Raw genomic sequence first — 17,036 nt, 5'->3', positions numbered from 1 at the left:
ACTAATAGCAGGAATGAAGGCTCAAGGAGACCTGACGCGCTGGGACCAAGGGACTCAGCGTGCCAAGCATCCCACCCTGCAGCCCAAGCTAGCTGTTCACAGCCTTCGCACCGGTGAGAAACAAGAAAAGACGGTTTTTGTCCTTGTCCTTGTCGTTGTATCCCATGTGTCCATCCGGGAGCATACGGGAGAGACTTGGGGGGGGGGGGGGGGTCGGTCCTAGGACGCTCTAGGAGGCGCCTAGGTGCTAAGGTTAGTAGCCTGCTAGGCCCTGGGGGTTTGAAGTGGGAGCCGCTTGGCGTCGTCTGCTCTCTGTACGCAGTAGGCGGTCGGACGAGGCCGAAGCTGACATGAAAGAGCAGCAACAAACACAGCATGAGATAGACGATAGATGTAGACATACCTGGTCTTCCTGTCAGCCTGTGTTCCTGTGGTTGTGGCCGGTCGGATCCTGTACATCTATCGCCTGTCCGCATCGGAACATTTTCCTCTTTCTCACGCCTTGCTACAGCCATGCTCCCTGGAAATTGCAATCGATTCTTCGATTGTTCTGTCGCCGGGTGTCCGGCGTCTTGGCCTTCACGCCAACGGCCGTCCGTTGCAACGCCAAGAAGCCGCTAGCAAAACAGATCCTCGATCCTAGAGCGCCGTATCCAACAGACTATCGGTTCTTGCCGATTAATAATCTGCTTTTTATAAGTTATTAACTAAATCGTAGGGGTATTGTGTCATTGGGCTGAAAAACCGCAGCATTGTTCATCACGGTCTGTCATGGTTGTATGTAACTTGTCCAAGATTCTCTCCCGCTGGTAGTCTGGTGGGTGGGCTTGTGGCGGATAACATTTCCTCACGGAGTTCCGATGTCTACCCAACAACCTTTATGCCATGCATAAATCTCTCAGCTAGAGTTTGAGGCCCAATAGCCGCCGCAATCTTTCTTGTTTTTCTCTTTCAGATTTTAGAATATACTTGCGGACCAAAAGAAAAAACGACCTATAAAGAGAGGACAGCAAATATTATGTGACACAGGAACCGTCTTTGTTGCGCTACCCATAACTTCGACACTATCAAGGATCTTATTCACACCAATCCTGTTGCAACAATCCGGTGCAACTCCCAAAAAACCCTAACAACAGCGGTGACGTTGGTGGCTGACCAGGCAACTTTCGGAGCCTATTTCACCCATTGGTGGGTACAGTAGGTGGAAGATAAAAGGGACTTATGAGCGTGAGACAACTACAGTTACTTCTTAGCCTTGGTTGGTCGTTATGAATCCTCCGAAAAGGGCATAGGTGTGAGTTCGGACTTCAAGCGGCTCATCTTCCCGACAGTTTGGGTCCGGTTAGGCGGGTAGGAGCAGCAGGTGCTTCTAGTGGGATCTACTAAGGATAAGAAAACAAAGGTGAATCTCCTCGCAGCACGACTTTCCTAGTGAGAGTGTGAGTACGAACAGCGACTCCCTGAACAAATTGAAGTCCGACAGCTGAAATCCCTTGAACAGGGTAAGGATTGAACGAATATAGGAATTTGTCCGTGCAAAGATAGAGCAAGGACAAACGTCTACTGTCTGAAGTCGGACGAAATCTACGAGGACGGCAGGTGGCCAAAACGTAAGTCTCAATTACTACTGTAAAATGACTTGGAAAGGGGAGAAACGCCAAAAATAGTATGGTTGATATACGTCAAAGAAGGCCAAGGATAGGCGCTATGTACTGTACAATGGTTCCATCAGGAGAGTGAGGTCTCTGCTTCCTCCACCAACCCTCATATACTATACATGTCGATGATCTCGTATTTTCCCCTCGCGTAAAATCTGCCGTCAAAGGTGTATGCTGCAATAGCCCGTAATAGTCGTCAGAGATAGTGTGATAACGTATGGGAGAGTGTCCATCAATACTCAAACTCCGTAACTCCGCGCTCGAATGGTGCAATGCCAATGCTGTTTTTTTCCCTTTTTCTTTCTTCTACACATTCAGCCGTCATCATCTTCCATATACGAATGCTCTTTCATGCCGTTTCCATGGAGCCACGCTCGCTTCCAGTGTCCGTCGGGCCCCAAAGCCGCCTCGCGATCCTGCCGCATGCCTTCGAGGACGCCGACAATGCCTCCATTGCGCAGTCGTTCCAGGACAACATTCATGCCTTGCTTGCTCCTCAACACAGCGTCCCGGGTCCTCTTGACACCAATGAGCTCAATCGTCCGCTGGATACCGGCGGTGGACCAGGAGGTGAAGAAGCCTCGCTTTGGGGCGTCCTCTTCAAGGTCAGCTCCCTGATCAGCAGTTAAAGACGATCCTTCTGTCTTCTTCCTGTGACCCAGTAGCTTTCCTTGTCCCAGTCTTGAGCGGAAAGTGACGGTAGTCTTGACCGTTGTCCGCTCGTCCTTCTTGTCGTCAATGGGAAGGCCAACAAGGCATTGGCCTCCTTCCGCTGCGGATTGACGCTGGTAAAACTGCCTCTCAACTACACTGAGAATGCCTGTCCACTCCATGTTGCGCGACTCTGTCTTCATCCAACCCTCCTTGACGTCAACGACGCTGGTTTCGAGGATGTAGCTCTGTCCGGAATTGTCTGATCCTCCAATGCCCTTGGGGAGGAATTTGAGCATTGCCGATGGAATCTTGGACTTTTTCAGATGCAATCTTGTGGTATGAAGGCGCTGAGTCTCCGGGTCGACATAGCGATCGATGACATCGGTGGTTAAGACGTGACGGGAGTAGGGATTAGGATAGCGGAGAAAGTAGGCAAGGGACACGGCGGGGAAGGAGTAGTCATAGCTGAAGACGTTCTCGAAGAACTTCATGGTTGCGAAATCAACATAGCTTGCTGTCCAGAAGGTGTGGGAGTGTACTGCCTTGGCTCTGCTCTGGCTGCCGGAAGCTCGAACTGCTTTTCTGCTGTCTGACAGCCGTCGGACAAACCTGCAATATTGGCTCCGGAGCTTCCTCCAGCTCCGGCGCTAACCCTATCGGCAACGCGGGGTTGTCAGCGTTTCATCACGTGACCTTCGTCTGGAGAGCCAATCAGCGTGTCGAGAAGCCACAGTCGGCCTGACGCCGCCTGAGTCAAGTCGGAGGGGCCAGAGAAAATAAGATCCGCTGGACGGTGCTCTGCTTGCATTGCGGTCACGACAATTGCTCAGGAACGACGATCTTTTAGCTTTCTCTCTTTGGAATAGAATTTCCTGTCCTACGCTCTTTGTCCAAGAAGAAATTTGCAGTGAAATACCAGTCTGTCACCTTGCAACATGACCGACGAGCCCGGGCAACCGCCAGCGCTCACTACCTTGAGCCTGGCCGAGAAAGCGCCTGAGTCCAAGGCTGTCGAGCAGAGAGTTACCCCCTTTGATGTCTCCGGTGGTGTGGACGAGTCGGGAAAGTTGCTCCCAGTGAACTACGACAAGCTGGTGCAGGAGTTCGGTGCGACGCCGATCAGCCCGCAGCTCCTTGAGCGCTTCGAGAAGGTGACCGGTCACCGTCCGCACCGATTCATGCGCAGAGGGATCGTGTTCAGCCACCGCGAGCTCAACCTGATCCTAGATCGCTATGAGAAAGGCCAACCGTTCTACCTGTACACGGGACGCGGCCCGAGCAGTGATAGTATGCATGTCGGGCACACGATTCCCTTCGAGTTCACCAAGTGAGTACTCCCAATAGACTGTAATCCATGTGATTTAATAGATATTCATCGTTTTTATTTTTACACGAACAGATGGCTTCAAGATGTTTTCGATGTTCCCCTCGTCATCATGTTGACGGACGACGAAAAATACATGCATTCGCAAAAGATTGACATCGACGATGTCAAGAGATATACCAAATTGAATGCGATGGATATCATCGCTGTTGGGTTCGACATCAAGAAGACCTTCATTTTCAGTGATTTTGATTTTATTGGCGGTGCATTTTACGAGAATATGTGTAAGATGGTACGTGAAGACAAAGCAAAGATTTTATCCTCGGGCACTCGACTGAGGCAAAATGTGTAGGCCAAGAGAATCACAATAAACTCCGTTCGCGGTACTTTCGGGTTCAACGACAGGTGAGTGTACCTCGCGTGTTTGCTGACCGTGGGGAAATGTTTCTAACCTGCTGTGCAGTAACAATATCGGTGAATTCCATTTCTGCGCGACTCAGTCGGCAGCTGCTTTCGCGACTAGCTTCCCACACATCTTCGGCGAGGAGAAGAAGAAGGTCGCCTCGATACCATCCCTTATCCCCTGTGCCATTGACCAGGATCCCTACTTCCGTCAATGTCGCGAACACGCCGAGAAGATGAAGTACAAGAAGCCGGCCCTTATTCACTCGATCTTCCTGCCAGCCCTTCAGGGCCCCGGATCTAAGATGTCGTCCAGTATCGACAATTCGGCCATCTTCATGAGCGACACGCCCAACCGTATCAAGAACAAGATCAACAAGTACGCCTTCTCCGGCGGTCAGGACACGGCCGAGCTCCAGCGCCAGCTGGGCGGCAACACCAAGGTCGACGTCCCCTTCCAGTACTTGACTTTCTTCCTCGAGGACGACGATGAGCTCGAACGCATCCGCGTTGCCTATGAGAAAGGTGAGATGCTCACCGGTGAGATCAAGCAACGCTGCATCGCCGAGCTGCAGAAATACGTCCAGGGTTTCCAGGAACGTCGGGCCAAGGTCACCGACGAGATCCGTGCGGAGTTCATGAGGCCCAGACCGCTTGAGTGGAAGGGAAACCCAAACCCGATTGTTGTCGATGATAAGGGCAAGAAGCAGTGACTAGACACGACTGTAGATGAATACCTGGCTGGGATACGCTGCGGGCGAAAGCAGTCTCCCGGGGCTGCCAAAACTACCATATTGAACTTGGCGGGGATAGGCGAAGACAGTCACGAAAGAGTAAATGACTTAATGATAGAAATATCCGTTAGAGATTACCAATCAATGCGCAAAGAGCATGATTCTTCATTACTCATAGACCCTGGTATTTCTTCCTCGCTGTCTACACCTCTCCAGCCAGTCGAGGCTCCTGTACACGTGATCTAGATATCCAACAGCGCCCTCGACACTTATTTGCATTTGATAGACGAACTTGGCCATGTCAGCCATTGGTGGCCGTTTCCATCTTGTCCATCCAGACTTCGAGGGAAGAAAAGTGGCCACGTTGTGGTATTTCACCTAAGAACTGCTCTAACTCTTTAACATCACTTCCGGAGCACGATGACGGCACGCATGAAGCCCCTGACCCCATTGCTAAGCCAGCACTGCTCCCCATCTACTAGCTCCTCTGCCCTGACCACCTGCTCAACGCAAAAACCCCGTTCGAGCGCATACCGTCTCGTGGTCCCTGCGTTCCCGCCACTCGACAATGGCGGGGTTACCCACACCGGCGTTTTAGTCTCTTCGTCCACCGCAGACCCAGCTGCGCTGCGCCGACGACGACGTCGAAAATACGGCGTGGTGATGCTCCCTTCCATGATCTCCCCCTTGCCGTTCACGACCAGCACCTCTGCCGGTTCCTGCGGCGATGTGATCCCGGCTCGTTGCCGCGCGGCCGTGTACTCATCTCGGGCGGTGGTCTTGTGCGTCGTGAAGGCGGAGGGGGTGGTCGGCTGTGAGTCGATGTAGAGGCGCCAGGGCGCAGCAGGTTGCGGGGTCGTTCCGTCCTCTGGAGCGGTGGAAGACGGAACAAGTAGAACGAGAGGGGAGCATAGTGGTGCCGTTGGATGGACGTCTACTGAGCAAGTCCCGTTGGCGTCGAGCGCGACGCGGAGACGCCACGGTTTGGTCCTGTCGGGGATGGAGGCATCAAGGGTCTGAGAGAACTGGCTTAGGTCTTTCTCCAGGAAAGTGATGGCTTCGGGCCAATTAAAGTGGATTGCCGCATTGAGGAGACGGTCTCGATGGTAGAGAAGAAGGTAATACGGGGAGTCCTTCGGGTCCGGGTAGCCATCTGCGACATATTGGGCTATAGCACCTGGAAGTTCGGGGTCAAAGCGGAGCGAGGAAATGATCTGGAAGGACTCTGGTCGCTGGGTGGTCATCATGGCTACATTTGGCGGTTAGTGAACTGGGTATGACTTTAGATATTTTTATCCAATGTTTTTGGTTTTCTCGTAGGCCTGGTAGTGGAGCAACGAGATCGTAGGGCGCCGTATGCGCCTGGCGATCAGGGACAGAGAAACAGTGGAGATCTGCTGCGATGATCTAAAATATGGCCTGTCCGCAGAAAATATCGATCGCATCTCCTAACTTCTCTTGATCTGGTGCACTGCCAGCATGTCAATAATAATTGATGGTGCGTGGAGAAAATCGAAAGCTCAGTCAGCGACGCGGAGCGGCACGTGCGATTGGCCGATGACTGCAAGCAGCAGCAGAGCTCGGGCTCGGGAGGAGAAGTTGGTCGTGAACAGTCCCGGAACGTCGAACTCGATAACTTTTCTGGTCCAACCCCCCTCCCCAAAACAGCCCTCCCCTCCGCCAGGCCTTGTTGAGCATTCTGGGATCCAATCCATTGTCCTCTCTTTTATTTTTTCCCCCTTTCCCTCCTGTCATCGGATTGTTTAAATTTTTTTTAATCCCGTGGCTCGTGTGGGAGCAGAAGGACACTTGGGAGCAAAAAAGGCCGTTTGCCCGTTTTTACGCGCAGCATGTCGAGCGGACTTCCCTCACCCAACCAGGCCCAGAACGTGGTCGTCGACACATCTTCTCTCTCCTCGTCCTCCTCGGCGTCAGTATGGGATCGTATTTCAAAATGGGTTGCAGAAAATAAGGCACTGGTCTACACCATCGCCGGTGTTGCGGTGGTTGTGACCAGTGCCGGTGTGGTGTACTACCTCACGGACTCCGGCCGGCCAGCTCAGGGCATGCCGGCACCAGCAGAGAAGAAGAAGAGCAAGAAGGAGAGGCGGAAAGAGAAGAAGAGGGCCGAGGAGCAGAAGCAGGCGGAGAAGGCAGCATCCGCCCAGGATGGTATGTCGACGGAGATGGCGACATTGTGGGCTTGGACGGCCTTACGCTGACGCGACTTCAGAATCTGCCAAGAAGAAGGCCGAAGAGATTGAGGAGCTTCCTGAGGTGGATGAGGCGACCGTGGGGAACCTGGATGAGGAGGTATGTTGCTCCTTTCCGCCGATGTTCTGTTTTTGTTGACAGTTCCACTTACATCAGCGCAGACCAGGAAATCCTATGCAGCAAAACTCAAGGCGGCTGGTAACAAGGCTTACGGCTCCAAGGACTACAACAGGGCAATTGAGCTGTATGGCAAGGCCATCATCTGCAAGCCTGATCCGGTTTACTATTCCAACCGGGCGGCCTGCTGGAATGTGCTGGGAGAGTGGGAAAAGGTCGTCGAAGACACCAGTGCTGCAATTGCGATGGACAGCGAATACGTCAAGGCATTGAACCGACGAGCCATCGCCTACGAGCACCTTGGAAAGTTCAGCGAGGCCCTCCTCGACTTCACGGCCAGCTGCATCATCGATGGCTTCACCAACGACTCCAGCCGTGTCGCCCTCGAGAGACTTTTGAAGAAGGTGGCGGAGCAGAAGGGCAAGGCTATCCTGGAGGCAAAGGGCAAGAAGCTTCCCAGCGCGACCTTCGTCTCGAACTACCTGCAGAGCTTCCGTCCCAAGCCCATCCCAGAGGGTTTGGATGAGGCTGCGGACCTGAGCGAGGAGAGTGGTAAGGGTCAGCTGCGCAAGGGTTTCCTTGCAATGGCAAAGAAGACCGGCGATGGCTACGAGGAGGCTGCCAGAGCCTTTGAAAAGGCCCTCGAGCTCGGAGACTTGGGTGACTACGAGGCCCTGGCGCTGAACATGCGGGCGACGTTCACCTATCTGGAGGGCAACGCCCAAGCAGCGTTGGCGGACCTCAACAAGAGTGTTGAGCTGCAGCCATCCCTGGTGCAAAGCTACATCAAGCGCGCCAGCTTGCATCTTGAGCTCGGTTAGTTGTGCCTTTCCTTGTTTCTCGTTGCGATTCTTTTCTGACAATGTGCAGGAAACAAGGACGCTGCTGCGGATGACTTCGAGCTCGCAATTACGCACAACAAGGATGACCCTGACATCTACTACCACCGTGCGCAGCTGCACTTCATCCTCGGAGAGTTTGCAGAGGCGGCCAAGGACTACCAGAAGTCGATTGATCTTGATCGCAGCTTCATCTACTCGCACATCCAGCTGGGTGTGACGCAGTACAAGATGGGATCCGTCGCTTCCGCCATGGCTACGTTCAGACGCTCTGCCAAGAACTTCGAGGATGTGCCGGATGTCTACAACTACTATGGTGAGCTGCTGCTCGACCAACAGAACTTCTCCGAGGCCATCGAGAAGTTCGACAAGGCAGTGGAAATGGAGAAGCACAGCAAGCCCATGGGAATCAATGTCCTCCCTCTGATCAACAAGGCTCTGGCCCTGTTCCAGTGGAAGCATGATTTCCAGGAGGCTGAGAACTTGTGCCAGAAGGCACTCATCAGTAAGTCTTTCGTAGCTCCTGGATACTGATACGACCATGATCACTGACGGCTGCAGTTGACCCTGAATGCGACATCGCGGTTGGAACCATGGCCCAGCTGCTCCTGCAGCAGGGTAAGGTTTCCCAGGCGCTCAAGTACTTCGAGAGGGCAGCTGAGCTGGCCCGGACCGAGGGTGAGGTCATCAATGCCATCTCGTATGCGGAAGCGACACGGACGCAGCTGGAGGTGCAGGAGAAGTACCCGCAGCTGGCAGCGCGTCTGCAGAGCATGGGAGCCAGCTTTGGCGGGCCCCCAGGCCTGTGAAGGAGCTTCGTTGGAGTCGAAGGAACGGATGACCACGAAAATTCTCTTCTCTCGACCGGGGGTCTAGACAGGTTTGTGAGCATTTACCTTTTCTCTTCCTGCTGTCTCTTCGCTTCTGTCTCTTCGCGCACGGTGTGTGGATGACTGCGTGGGCATGTCTGATGAACCCTTTCCGGTCTTTTCTCGTCTGCTCCGGGTCCCGGGGGGGGGGCTTTCCCTGCGTCTGTATCTAATATCTAGTTATTGTGTGTTTTGATGTCCTTTGTCTTTATCTCCCCTTCTGTAGACACGGCCGCTGCTTTCTGTATTGCCTTTGCACTGTGAGCGCTGGGTATCTTGGACGAAGAGGGGGACCGGGTTGATGGATCGAGCATGCAGAGCATTCAGGATGGAGGGAAGAGAACGTGTACAATAATGATGCGAAGACTGTTTGGATCAAACTGCTGTTATATACGTGCACGCTCCTGTTTCCTCGATGCGTTGGCTTATCGCGGCTGGCTTATCAGTGTCACCTGATGGCCTGTGCCGGGTCCAGCGGAGGCTCAGAGCAGCCTAGCGTGTGTGACGAGCCCCTCTGCGCCTATCAGTCCCGTTGCGTATCAGTGATCACAGGCATCAGCGGCCATCATCGTCATGGCATGGCCCCCATGACTTCTGTCATACCACTGATCCTGACGCTGTATGGGCTGAACTTCGGTCTGCTTGCCTTTGATCGCTCCCCTGTGACTGCACCGTGACCGTTATAGCGTCTCTTTGTCCACGGATCAACATCTCAGGCATCTCCAAGTAACTGCATTCATATACTTCCGTCACCCCGCCCAGCCCGTCCGAGTCGGAGTCTCGTTCGAGGTGAGGTGTCCAGCGTGCCTCTCTTGGGCGTCCACTTGTCGCAGCTGCCAGCGGACCGTGACCAAACGGAACGAGTCGTCAAGGCATCCTGCCTGTTGCCCGACCCGACCTCAGCTTCACCTCATCCTCCTGCATCTGTTGCCCCTCCTCCCCCCTCTTTCATCATCACCGTCCGCTCATCCGTCTTTCCCTTCCCTGACCCCGTCAACGCGCTGCGATATTCCTCGTTCCAGAACCCTACTGTCTCTCAGAACAGCAGATGTGCACTGAGCCGCGGCTCTATGCGTGCCACTCAGTGTTACTTGCTGTCTCTCGAGGCTAACTGACGTTGCCGGCCACCTGCTGCAGTACCCGACCCGGCAGCACCGTCTGAGATTCAGCTCCTGCTCTCACCTCTCATTTCGACGGGCTGAGTCGCCGTCGAGCTTCCCACTTGCACCTCCTTTACTATTAGACTACTCTCCCAGCGTGCCTTCGAATTCATTCCGGCCATCTATCTCGAGCCCCTCCAGTATTCAACTCGTGTCACAAGATACCGTTCCACAAGTCCCGACCGCTATTTTCCCTTCACCATGGCTGGCAAAACCGGTATGTCTCCACTACTGCTATGAGCACGTTCGAAGTGTTCGGGACTGACTTGGTTCCAGCGGTTGTGACCCTCCATCCAGTCTACTTCCCTGACACCCTACCTTTCCGCTCTCTGACCTTCGCATCCGATTCCGACGCCGTCAAGGTCGGTAGATCCTCCAGGTGCGAGTCCAAAAACCTCATCCCCGCTCATGACAATGCCTGGTTTGATTCCCGGGTGATGTCGCGCCATCACGCGAAACTCTGGGCTTCTGTACGGGCAGAGGTGCGTTCACCTCTCCTTACACAGTGATGCGTACGCTTGTTGACTCTTTCTCCAGACTATTTACATTCGGGACAGCGGCTCCATGCACGGCACCTATGTCAATGACAGGAAGATCCCCGTCGGTCAGGACACTGTCATCCGCAGTGGTGACGTACTGACGTTTGGAAACGAGGTCACTCGTGGATCTGGTATGTGTACTATTGATTTTATTCCTGCGCCCACCATTTGAACTACGAGGTTATGTGGTCTTCATGTGAGAAGTACCTCTTATTAATGACCTTTGTGTTACTAGAGACATTCCCGCCTCTCAAAGTTCGTTGCGAGTGTCTATGGTACGTTGCCAGGTGAGTCTTCGCCAACAGTGGACACATTCAGATGAATCTTACATATTGACATCTCAGCAGGGAGGTGAATCCCACCACACATCCTCAGAGAGCTCCAATCAAGCGGGCGACGAACAGCTTCTCTGTCCCCGAGGATGACGACGACGTGGTCGAGATAGCAAACGAAATCAGCCCTACAAAACAGGCGTCCCACACTGTTTATACTGTCCCTGATTCGGACGATGACTCTGAATCAAACTCTGATTCCGACGTCCATCTGGAAGAGGATTCATCTCCTGTTACTTCGCCTCTGAGGAACGACACGGCTACCAGTGCTGCTGGAGCAATTGATTCTGACGTGAAGGCTGATCAGATCAAGAGGTCTGACAACGATGATTTCGAGAGACGTGGGGGCTCCCAGCAGAGCCCAATTCTCCTTGATGGCGATCAGCCATTGGTGACGCCTACGATGACCCCTCCGCCAGCCACGAGCACTCCTGGCGCCTTCCCCAGCACTGACGACGCACCCAGTCACATTCCTGACGGCGATTCAGACAGTGAATCAATGCAAGTCTCTCTAGCCGGTGACGAGTCTGAAGATTCCGATCCTTGGGATTACGAAGAGGGGCAACTTTTCAAGGATGGTTCTGAGTCTCATGTTTCTGGCGAATCGGACGACGATGAATCTGACAATGACGCCGCCTCCATGGGATTCAACTCTGACTCGGCCTCTGTCCCATATGACCTACCGTGTGCGGAGACGGAAAACGATTCGGAAGCGGGTGAACCAGACTCGGCTCACTTGGACATGGGACGTACTCAGCTAGAGAGTGGGAATGCCCAGCAGGTTCCTAAGGACAGTTACGCAGCCGATGGAGCAGCTGGGAATCCCACAACGTCCAGTGGAGCTCCTACTTTCGAGGCGCAATCTCGGTCTTTCGACGTGCCGCAGAACAGTACCCGTATCGGTGTAATGTCTTACAACCCAGTCCAGTACCAGGGCGATTGGACCGCTAATTCCCGAAACAATCATATCCCAAGTTCATCATACAAACACATGGAGAAGATATTAAACCCGCATCTGCCGAGCTACTCGTGTACCCCCTTCTCACCGTCGTTTGGGGAATGGACTGGACCTTCTGGATTGAATCATGCCTCCCAGGTCTCCCTCGGTACATTTGCATCCACTTCACCTGCTAATAATGTCAACTCGTACATGAATTACGCAGACGTGTCTTTCACGTTCAATCAGCAGCGGTTGTCGGCTCAAAATGCTGGAGCGTCTAACTGTACGACTCTCCCAGGTCCTGCAAACCTGGCAAACCACTGTCCCGACGATCGCTTGGACCGTCAGTGCTCCAAGCCCGTCGATAGCCACAATAATCTCGTACAGCCAAGCCTGCCAGCTATTGTAGAGAGCAGCAGTCGGGCTGTCGATACTGACCCCGCGAAGTCGAAATTTGGTTCAGAGAACCAGAATGAGAAGCCATCAATGGGGTCTTCCCCGGCCACGACCCGCGTGTCGATAGCTGATATTGTCGACGAGTCCACATCCGAGGTTCACTATTCTGGACAGAAGAATTCGTTGAAAAGGAAGGCTGATGACATGGATTTGGATTCTGTCTCATCGGAGCCAGCTGAGTTTGGCGGGTTCTCGTCACTTCCTGAGTGCCAGGCGTCGTTTGGAGACGCTCAAATCGCAGGTGTCTGCAGCGACGTAACATCCTCGCTGCCTGATGCTCAACCGCAGACGCCTGTTAAAGTATTTGACAACTCCGTCTCCCAGCTCACCAATATTTCTGCAATCCCTGAACCCGAGATACCTCACCCCGTGGTTGTCAAGAGTCCGGAAGGTGAACCATGCCGAAAGCGTGTGAAGATCAGCGATGAGTCTCGCCGCAGCAGCTTCGCTAAATACGCAGCTTCCGCTCTAATCGGCGCTGTCTTTGGCGGTATTGGAACTGTAGCGGCTCTGGCATCTCTCCCGCCAGACTTCTTCGGTGTGCAGACTGGTTAATTGGGAATCATAGTCCTCTATTGGGGCACCATATTCCGGTTTAGGTTTTAGCTGCAGCTTTTGCTAAGTTTTAGCCCTTTCTTTCCAACATTTTATTACAGGATGCCCGGTGTTTAGAGCTCCTTGCAGTTGAGACACATTGAAGGGCGCGCCAGGGATCCTGTTCATATTCGAGGTGGGACAGCGAAGGGTCTGGTGGCGCAGGGCGTTGATATCCTCTTCTGTATTTTCTATTATGGCTTCTTTCCCATTCATTTCCTTTGCTCACAGTCCTTTCCCCTATCCTTTGCAGATGAAGCATCTGCGTTATGATACCTCCGCCAACTCGATGCTGATGGGGTGTTGGACGGCGTCTTCCCCAACCCTGTGGTTGTTTGGCTTGTCATCGGTGACCGTTATCAGCAGTGGTTTGGTGTGACGATGCAGACCTCAAAGCTGAAAACATTCCCTCCCCTCGTGCAGTCAGCGCACGTATGCAGTCCCACGTGTCTAACATACATGAGAAATTTCCATATCCATTCTTCAGGTATCCAGTAATGAACCAAGTCCCAAATTCCATACTGCAGACTCCTTAAGGTTAAACCATGCGTATCGGTGTTCCATGGAACATCCCGGGTAAGTGCTGATGGCTGTAGGCGTCCATCCCTGGGTGGAGAGCCCGTAGGCGATGTACATCAGGTGATGCTCTCTTGTGCAATGGATATGGGTCGACTTTGGCGTCTATGTGCTCGGTGGCAGGGCTCGATTGCGATAACGACGAGCTAAATCTCCGGGGATCCTGTGCAGCGTCGTAAGATAAGTACACTCTTACAAGCAAGGATGCGGCCGTAGCATGTCGTCCTTGTCTACATCGGGGAGGTAGTAGCGAGACCGGACCGGCCGCGGCCGAGCGTCCATCTGTTCCTCCATCTCTCATCCGACGACCACGGTGTATGCGCGAGTCTCCCACTTTGTTCAAGTTTCGATGTGACGGTCGTGCTTAGCGTCTTTCGAGTTGGGAACTCACCGTCCGCGATCGATTAGGTATCTGCCAATAACCTAAGTTGGTCTTGGATGGCCAACCCGCTCCACGGCGGCTGAGAGAATGCTCGTCTGTCACTGACTCGAGATGCCCGGAAAGGGAAACCTACGATATCGATAGTGATGCCACGTCGGATCGAGATTCAAACAACGTGTAGCTCGTGATCGTGACCCGGATCGTCGTAGAGCACATGCATTCAGCCTCCGAACGACCCAGGATGTCCGTTTTAGCGACTTGCCACAAGTCCCTTTTTCTCTCTCCACCATTGTTCCCGTCGCCTTTCTGAAGAGAAAGCACTACGGATGGTCATTATCCGCGGTGATCTGACAGTTTAATGTGTTTCAGGGGGATCCAGAGACCATCCTTATTTACAGGTGGTATTTAGGGTTCTGATGCGTGGAAAACTACTACCGTCCGTTTCAGCTTTTTTTGTGAGAGCCAGGTACTCTCTGCCAACCAACGGCTATTGTTTATATCCCGATTTTTTTTCTTTCTGCCTTTGTGTCATCCCGCGTTTTAAGGACGTTTATGATGTGACTACCCGTGAACAGGCGGTCATCGGTCTCTCGGGATCTTGGTCGTAACAACCAACACTCGGCCTGGATCTCTGTTACTACTGGTCTCCTTCTTCCTGGGACCCGGCGGCTGGAGAATGAGATTGTCAGGATGCGAGGGCACGTTGAACACGGGAGGAGCCGTCGGCCCTGCCATGGCCCAAGGCCGCTGCACATTTTCGGATACCTGCATGGCAGGGTCTTGACCGCGAGGCGCTACATCGCCGATGATTGATCATGGCACGGGATCAGGTGGCTATGCACCCTTTGCGCGCGTCTTATTATTGCCCGGTTTTGTTCATTTCTCGCTCTTTCAATGCCTTTTGGGCGCCAGATCGGTATCCCGACCCCTGCGATCGATCTGTGCGCAGGGCAGGAAAGCGTGTCAGGATATGCCATTGCCGGTGAAGCCTTGTTGCATCCCGGTAAGCATCTTCATTTACCCTTGCAGGCCGGTATCCGCCCTTTCGCTGTGTGTACTGATACTGGATTCTACTCCTAATTTGCCATCCCCTGCCATCGTTGCTCCTACCATTGCGTCACATACGTAATGCATACCTTGCAAAGACCGCCAGTGGCTTGTCGGCTATTGACCGAGGGAAGGGGAGCCATTAAAGAGGTCCCTTTGCTTTATTATTAATTGCAACCAGCGTATAGGATCTTCCTCCGCGGTTCCGGGCTCGTCGCCCTTGCACAGAGCTTCCACACACCGTACCAGGGATCAAGTCAGCAATTCTATACAGGGCCGGTAGGCTCAAATGATACTATTTCCTAATCGTCGTCTACATCTCCCTCCTTGTCCCTGTGACGAACATGCCACGGCAGCCGTGTGTTCACCTGACCTTCTATCGGCGGTTAATCCCCGGGCTTCGGGCAGACTTCGCGAATCCAAGAACCACCCGCTGCTCCGCAACCGCGCTACATGTTCTATATACTTTTTTTAACGCAGGGAATAAAGGGATCTGGTGTCTACGCAGTTTGCTGCACCTGTCCGAGGATGGCATGAATTGATTTGATCGCGGATCACAGTCCTCGGCAGGTGCAGACAGGAAGGTAACGATTGATAGAGCGGTGAAGAACGAGATCAGGATTTGTCGGAATTACGGGTTGTCTGTCCTACTCAGAGGATTCCTCTCAATTGGCTGCCATGGCCTTGGGATCATCGACGGTACTTCTTGCAGCTGCGGGAGAGTACAGATTTGGGACCAAGTCCGAGAGCCGCGGGTTCGTTTCCAAGGATTTTCGTTGCTTTTTTCTTTTCTCCCACCCCTCCTCTCTCTTTTTTTCTTTTCTTCAGTGTTGTTCCTGAGCGCCGCATTTCGGGCACATCTCTCAGCAGTGTAGGGCCTCGGGAATGGACCCTGGCACTGTTCAGCTCTCCACCTTGTTCCTGTATTGGTTGCCTTATTGTATATCGGGTTGTCACCGCTTTCTTACTCATCGCTTGCACAATCACACACCCCCTTGGCGCTTCGAATACTATCTGGACTCGATGTGCTAGCGAATATGCAGTCACAAAACCTTACCGCCTCTTGCTCCATCTCCTACTGGCGTTTTTTGACGAAAATGCCCAATCTGGAAGATGCCCAACTCAAGCTAATCTGACCAAATGACGCTGGGCGTCGTTGGCATGGTGTCCTGCTGATCTCTTTCCTCGGTCCACTCCTGCCTGTTCTGGGAAGCTAAGACTACGTTCAGCACTACCGACATCTTTTTTATGAGGACTATTGGCATCATGTTCTTGACAATCACTTCCGAAGGACTTGTGTTCAGTGACACTGCAGCGCCTGTAGGAAAGAGAGGACTATCATATCCCTTCCTATTCTTGCAGTAGTCCTGGTTTTGACCAAGACAGGGGAGCTCTCAATTCTGAAGCGGAATTTGTCTGACGTGGGAGAAATGAAGAAACATTATAAGTACGTGACCATGGAATCTATCCCGCCATGGGAGGAGATATAAGGAATCCCAAACGTCCGCGGTTTCATCACAACTTTTCCCGAACACAGTGTACCACGATTGTTAAATAATATCTACCTTGCTGTTCGATCTACGCTTTGGATACAGTTCCATCTTCTCTCCTGATTATCTTCAGAACCGGCCCTGGTTCTTTCTTTCGTGGCTTCCATTGACCGGCCGTTTGAATATAAAACCCATTACTACCATGGCTAACTGGAACGTCGCGCCAGTTTCACTGGACCCGAGGCATGAGTCCTGCGTTGGTGGACGTACGGTGTTGACATGCTCTATGTGTGCTGGGAACCCGCCAAGGTATGTCCTCGCGAGTATCTTCATCGCATCGCTACGTACTCTTACGTATTCAATTTTCTACTCCCCCCTTGGGATTATTGTTTGGAACTTGTCAAATCATTTGCCTCTCATATCATTGCAATATATCTATTCTATTCCCCGGCGTTTCTTCGTTGATGCAACAAACAATGGGATAGCTGACACAACCTGATACAGAGGGGTGGCTTGTTCCCACTGTGCTGGCCGCGGTATCAGCGTATTCATTTGTCCACACTGCCATCCGGCGGTTGTGGCTGCGGCTGCTGCTGCAGGAACTGCATCCTCCAACAGCTCGAACCAGTCATCCGCACGCGCTTCACCTGCTTCGTTCGGCAGTGGCTCTTCCGGCGCTGGGGGGACGAACGTATCCAGCGGCGTCTGA

The 17,036-nt window shown here is 53.0% G+C and overlaps 6 protein-coding genes across 6 annotated transcripts; 4 read left to right on the top strand and 2 right to left on the bottom strand.

Moving 5' to 3' along the window:
* Positions 1 to 1,972: 1,972 nt before the first annotated feature.
* VTN00DRAFT_9579 (uncharacterized protein) lies at positions 1,973 to 2,803 on the bottom strand (the record flags this gene model as incomplete). Its single annotated transcript, XM_069436554.1, has 1 exon — positions 1,973 to 2,803. One exon carries the CDS (start codon positions 2,801 to 2,803, stop codon positions 1,973 to 1,975), a length of 831 nt encoding a protein of 276 aa, XP_069285164.1.
* A 444-nt stretch (positions 2,804 to 3,247) lies between these two features.
* On the top strand, positions 3,248 to 4,751 carry VTN00DRAFT_9578 (uncharacterized protein; the record flags this gene model as incomplete). The annotated part of the gene is made up of 4 exons (XM_069436553.1): positions 3,248 to 3,639; positions 3,712 to 3,928; positions 3,989 to 4,041; positions 4,100 to 4,751. The coding sequence occupies 4 exons, from the start codon at positions 3,248 to 3,250 to the stop codon at positions 4,749 to 4,751; spliced, it is 1,314 nt and encodes a 437-aa protein (XP_069285163.1).
* A 425-nt stretch (positions 4,752 to 5,176) lies between these two features.
* VTN00DRAFT_9577 (uncharacterized protein) lies at positions 5,177 to 6,016 on the bottom strand (the record flags this gene model as incomplete). Its single annotated transcript, XM_069436552.1, has 1 exon — positions 5,177 to 6,016. One exon carries the CDS (start codon positions 6,014 to 6,016, stop codon positions 5,177 to 5,179), a length of 840 nt encoding a protein of 279 aa, XP_069285162.1.
* Positions 6,017 to 6,622: 606 nt separating this feature from the next.
* Positions 6,623 to 8,751, top strand: VTN00DRAFT_9576 (uncharacterized protein; the record flags this gene model as incomplete). Its single annotated transcript, XM_069436551.1, has 5 exons — positions 6,623 to 6,944; positions 7,006 to 7,085; positions 7,148 to 7,919; positions 7,974 to 8,447; positions 8,504 to 8,751. 5 exons carry the CDS (start codon positions 6,623 to 6,625, stop codon positions 8,749 to 8,751), a joined length of 1,896 nt encoding a protein of 631 aa, XP_069285161.1.
* Positions 8,752 to 10,172: 1,421 nt separating this feature from the next.
* Positions 10,173 to 12,793, top strand: VTN00DRAFT_9575 (uncharacterized protein; the record flags this gene model as incomplete). The annotated part of the gene is made up of 5 exons (XM_069436550.1): positions 10,173 to 10,188; positions 10,248 to 10,453; positions 10,509 to 10,641; positions 10,746 to 10,797; positions 10,858 to 12,793. 5 exons carry the CDS (start codon positions 10,173 to 10,175, stop codon positions 12,791 to 12,793), a joined length of 2,343 nt encoding a protein of 780 aa, XP_069285160.1.
* Positions 12,794 to 16,529: 3,736 nt separating this feature from the next.
* Positions 16,530 to 17,036, top strand: VTN00DRAFT_9574 (uncharacterized protein; the record flags this gene model as incomplete). Its single annotated transcript, XM_069436549.1, has 2 exons — positions 16,530 to 16,636; positions 16,832 to 17,036. 2 exons carry the CDS (start codon positions 16,530 to 16,532, stop codon positions 17,034 to 17,036), a joined length of 312 nt encoding a protein of 103 aa, XP_069285159.1.

This window comes from Thermoascus crustaceus (genome assembly GCF_041956765.1).
Source record: "Thermoascus crustaceus strain CBS 181.67 unplaced genomic scaffold VTN00scaffold_7, whole genome shotgun sequence".
Taxonomy (NCBI): domain Eukaryota; kingdom Fungi; phylum Ascomycota; class Eurotiomycetes; order Eurotiales; family Thermoascaceae; genus Thermoascus; species Thermoascus crustaceus.
This window is presented reverse-complemented; position numbering and strand designations above follow the sequence as displayed.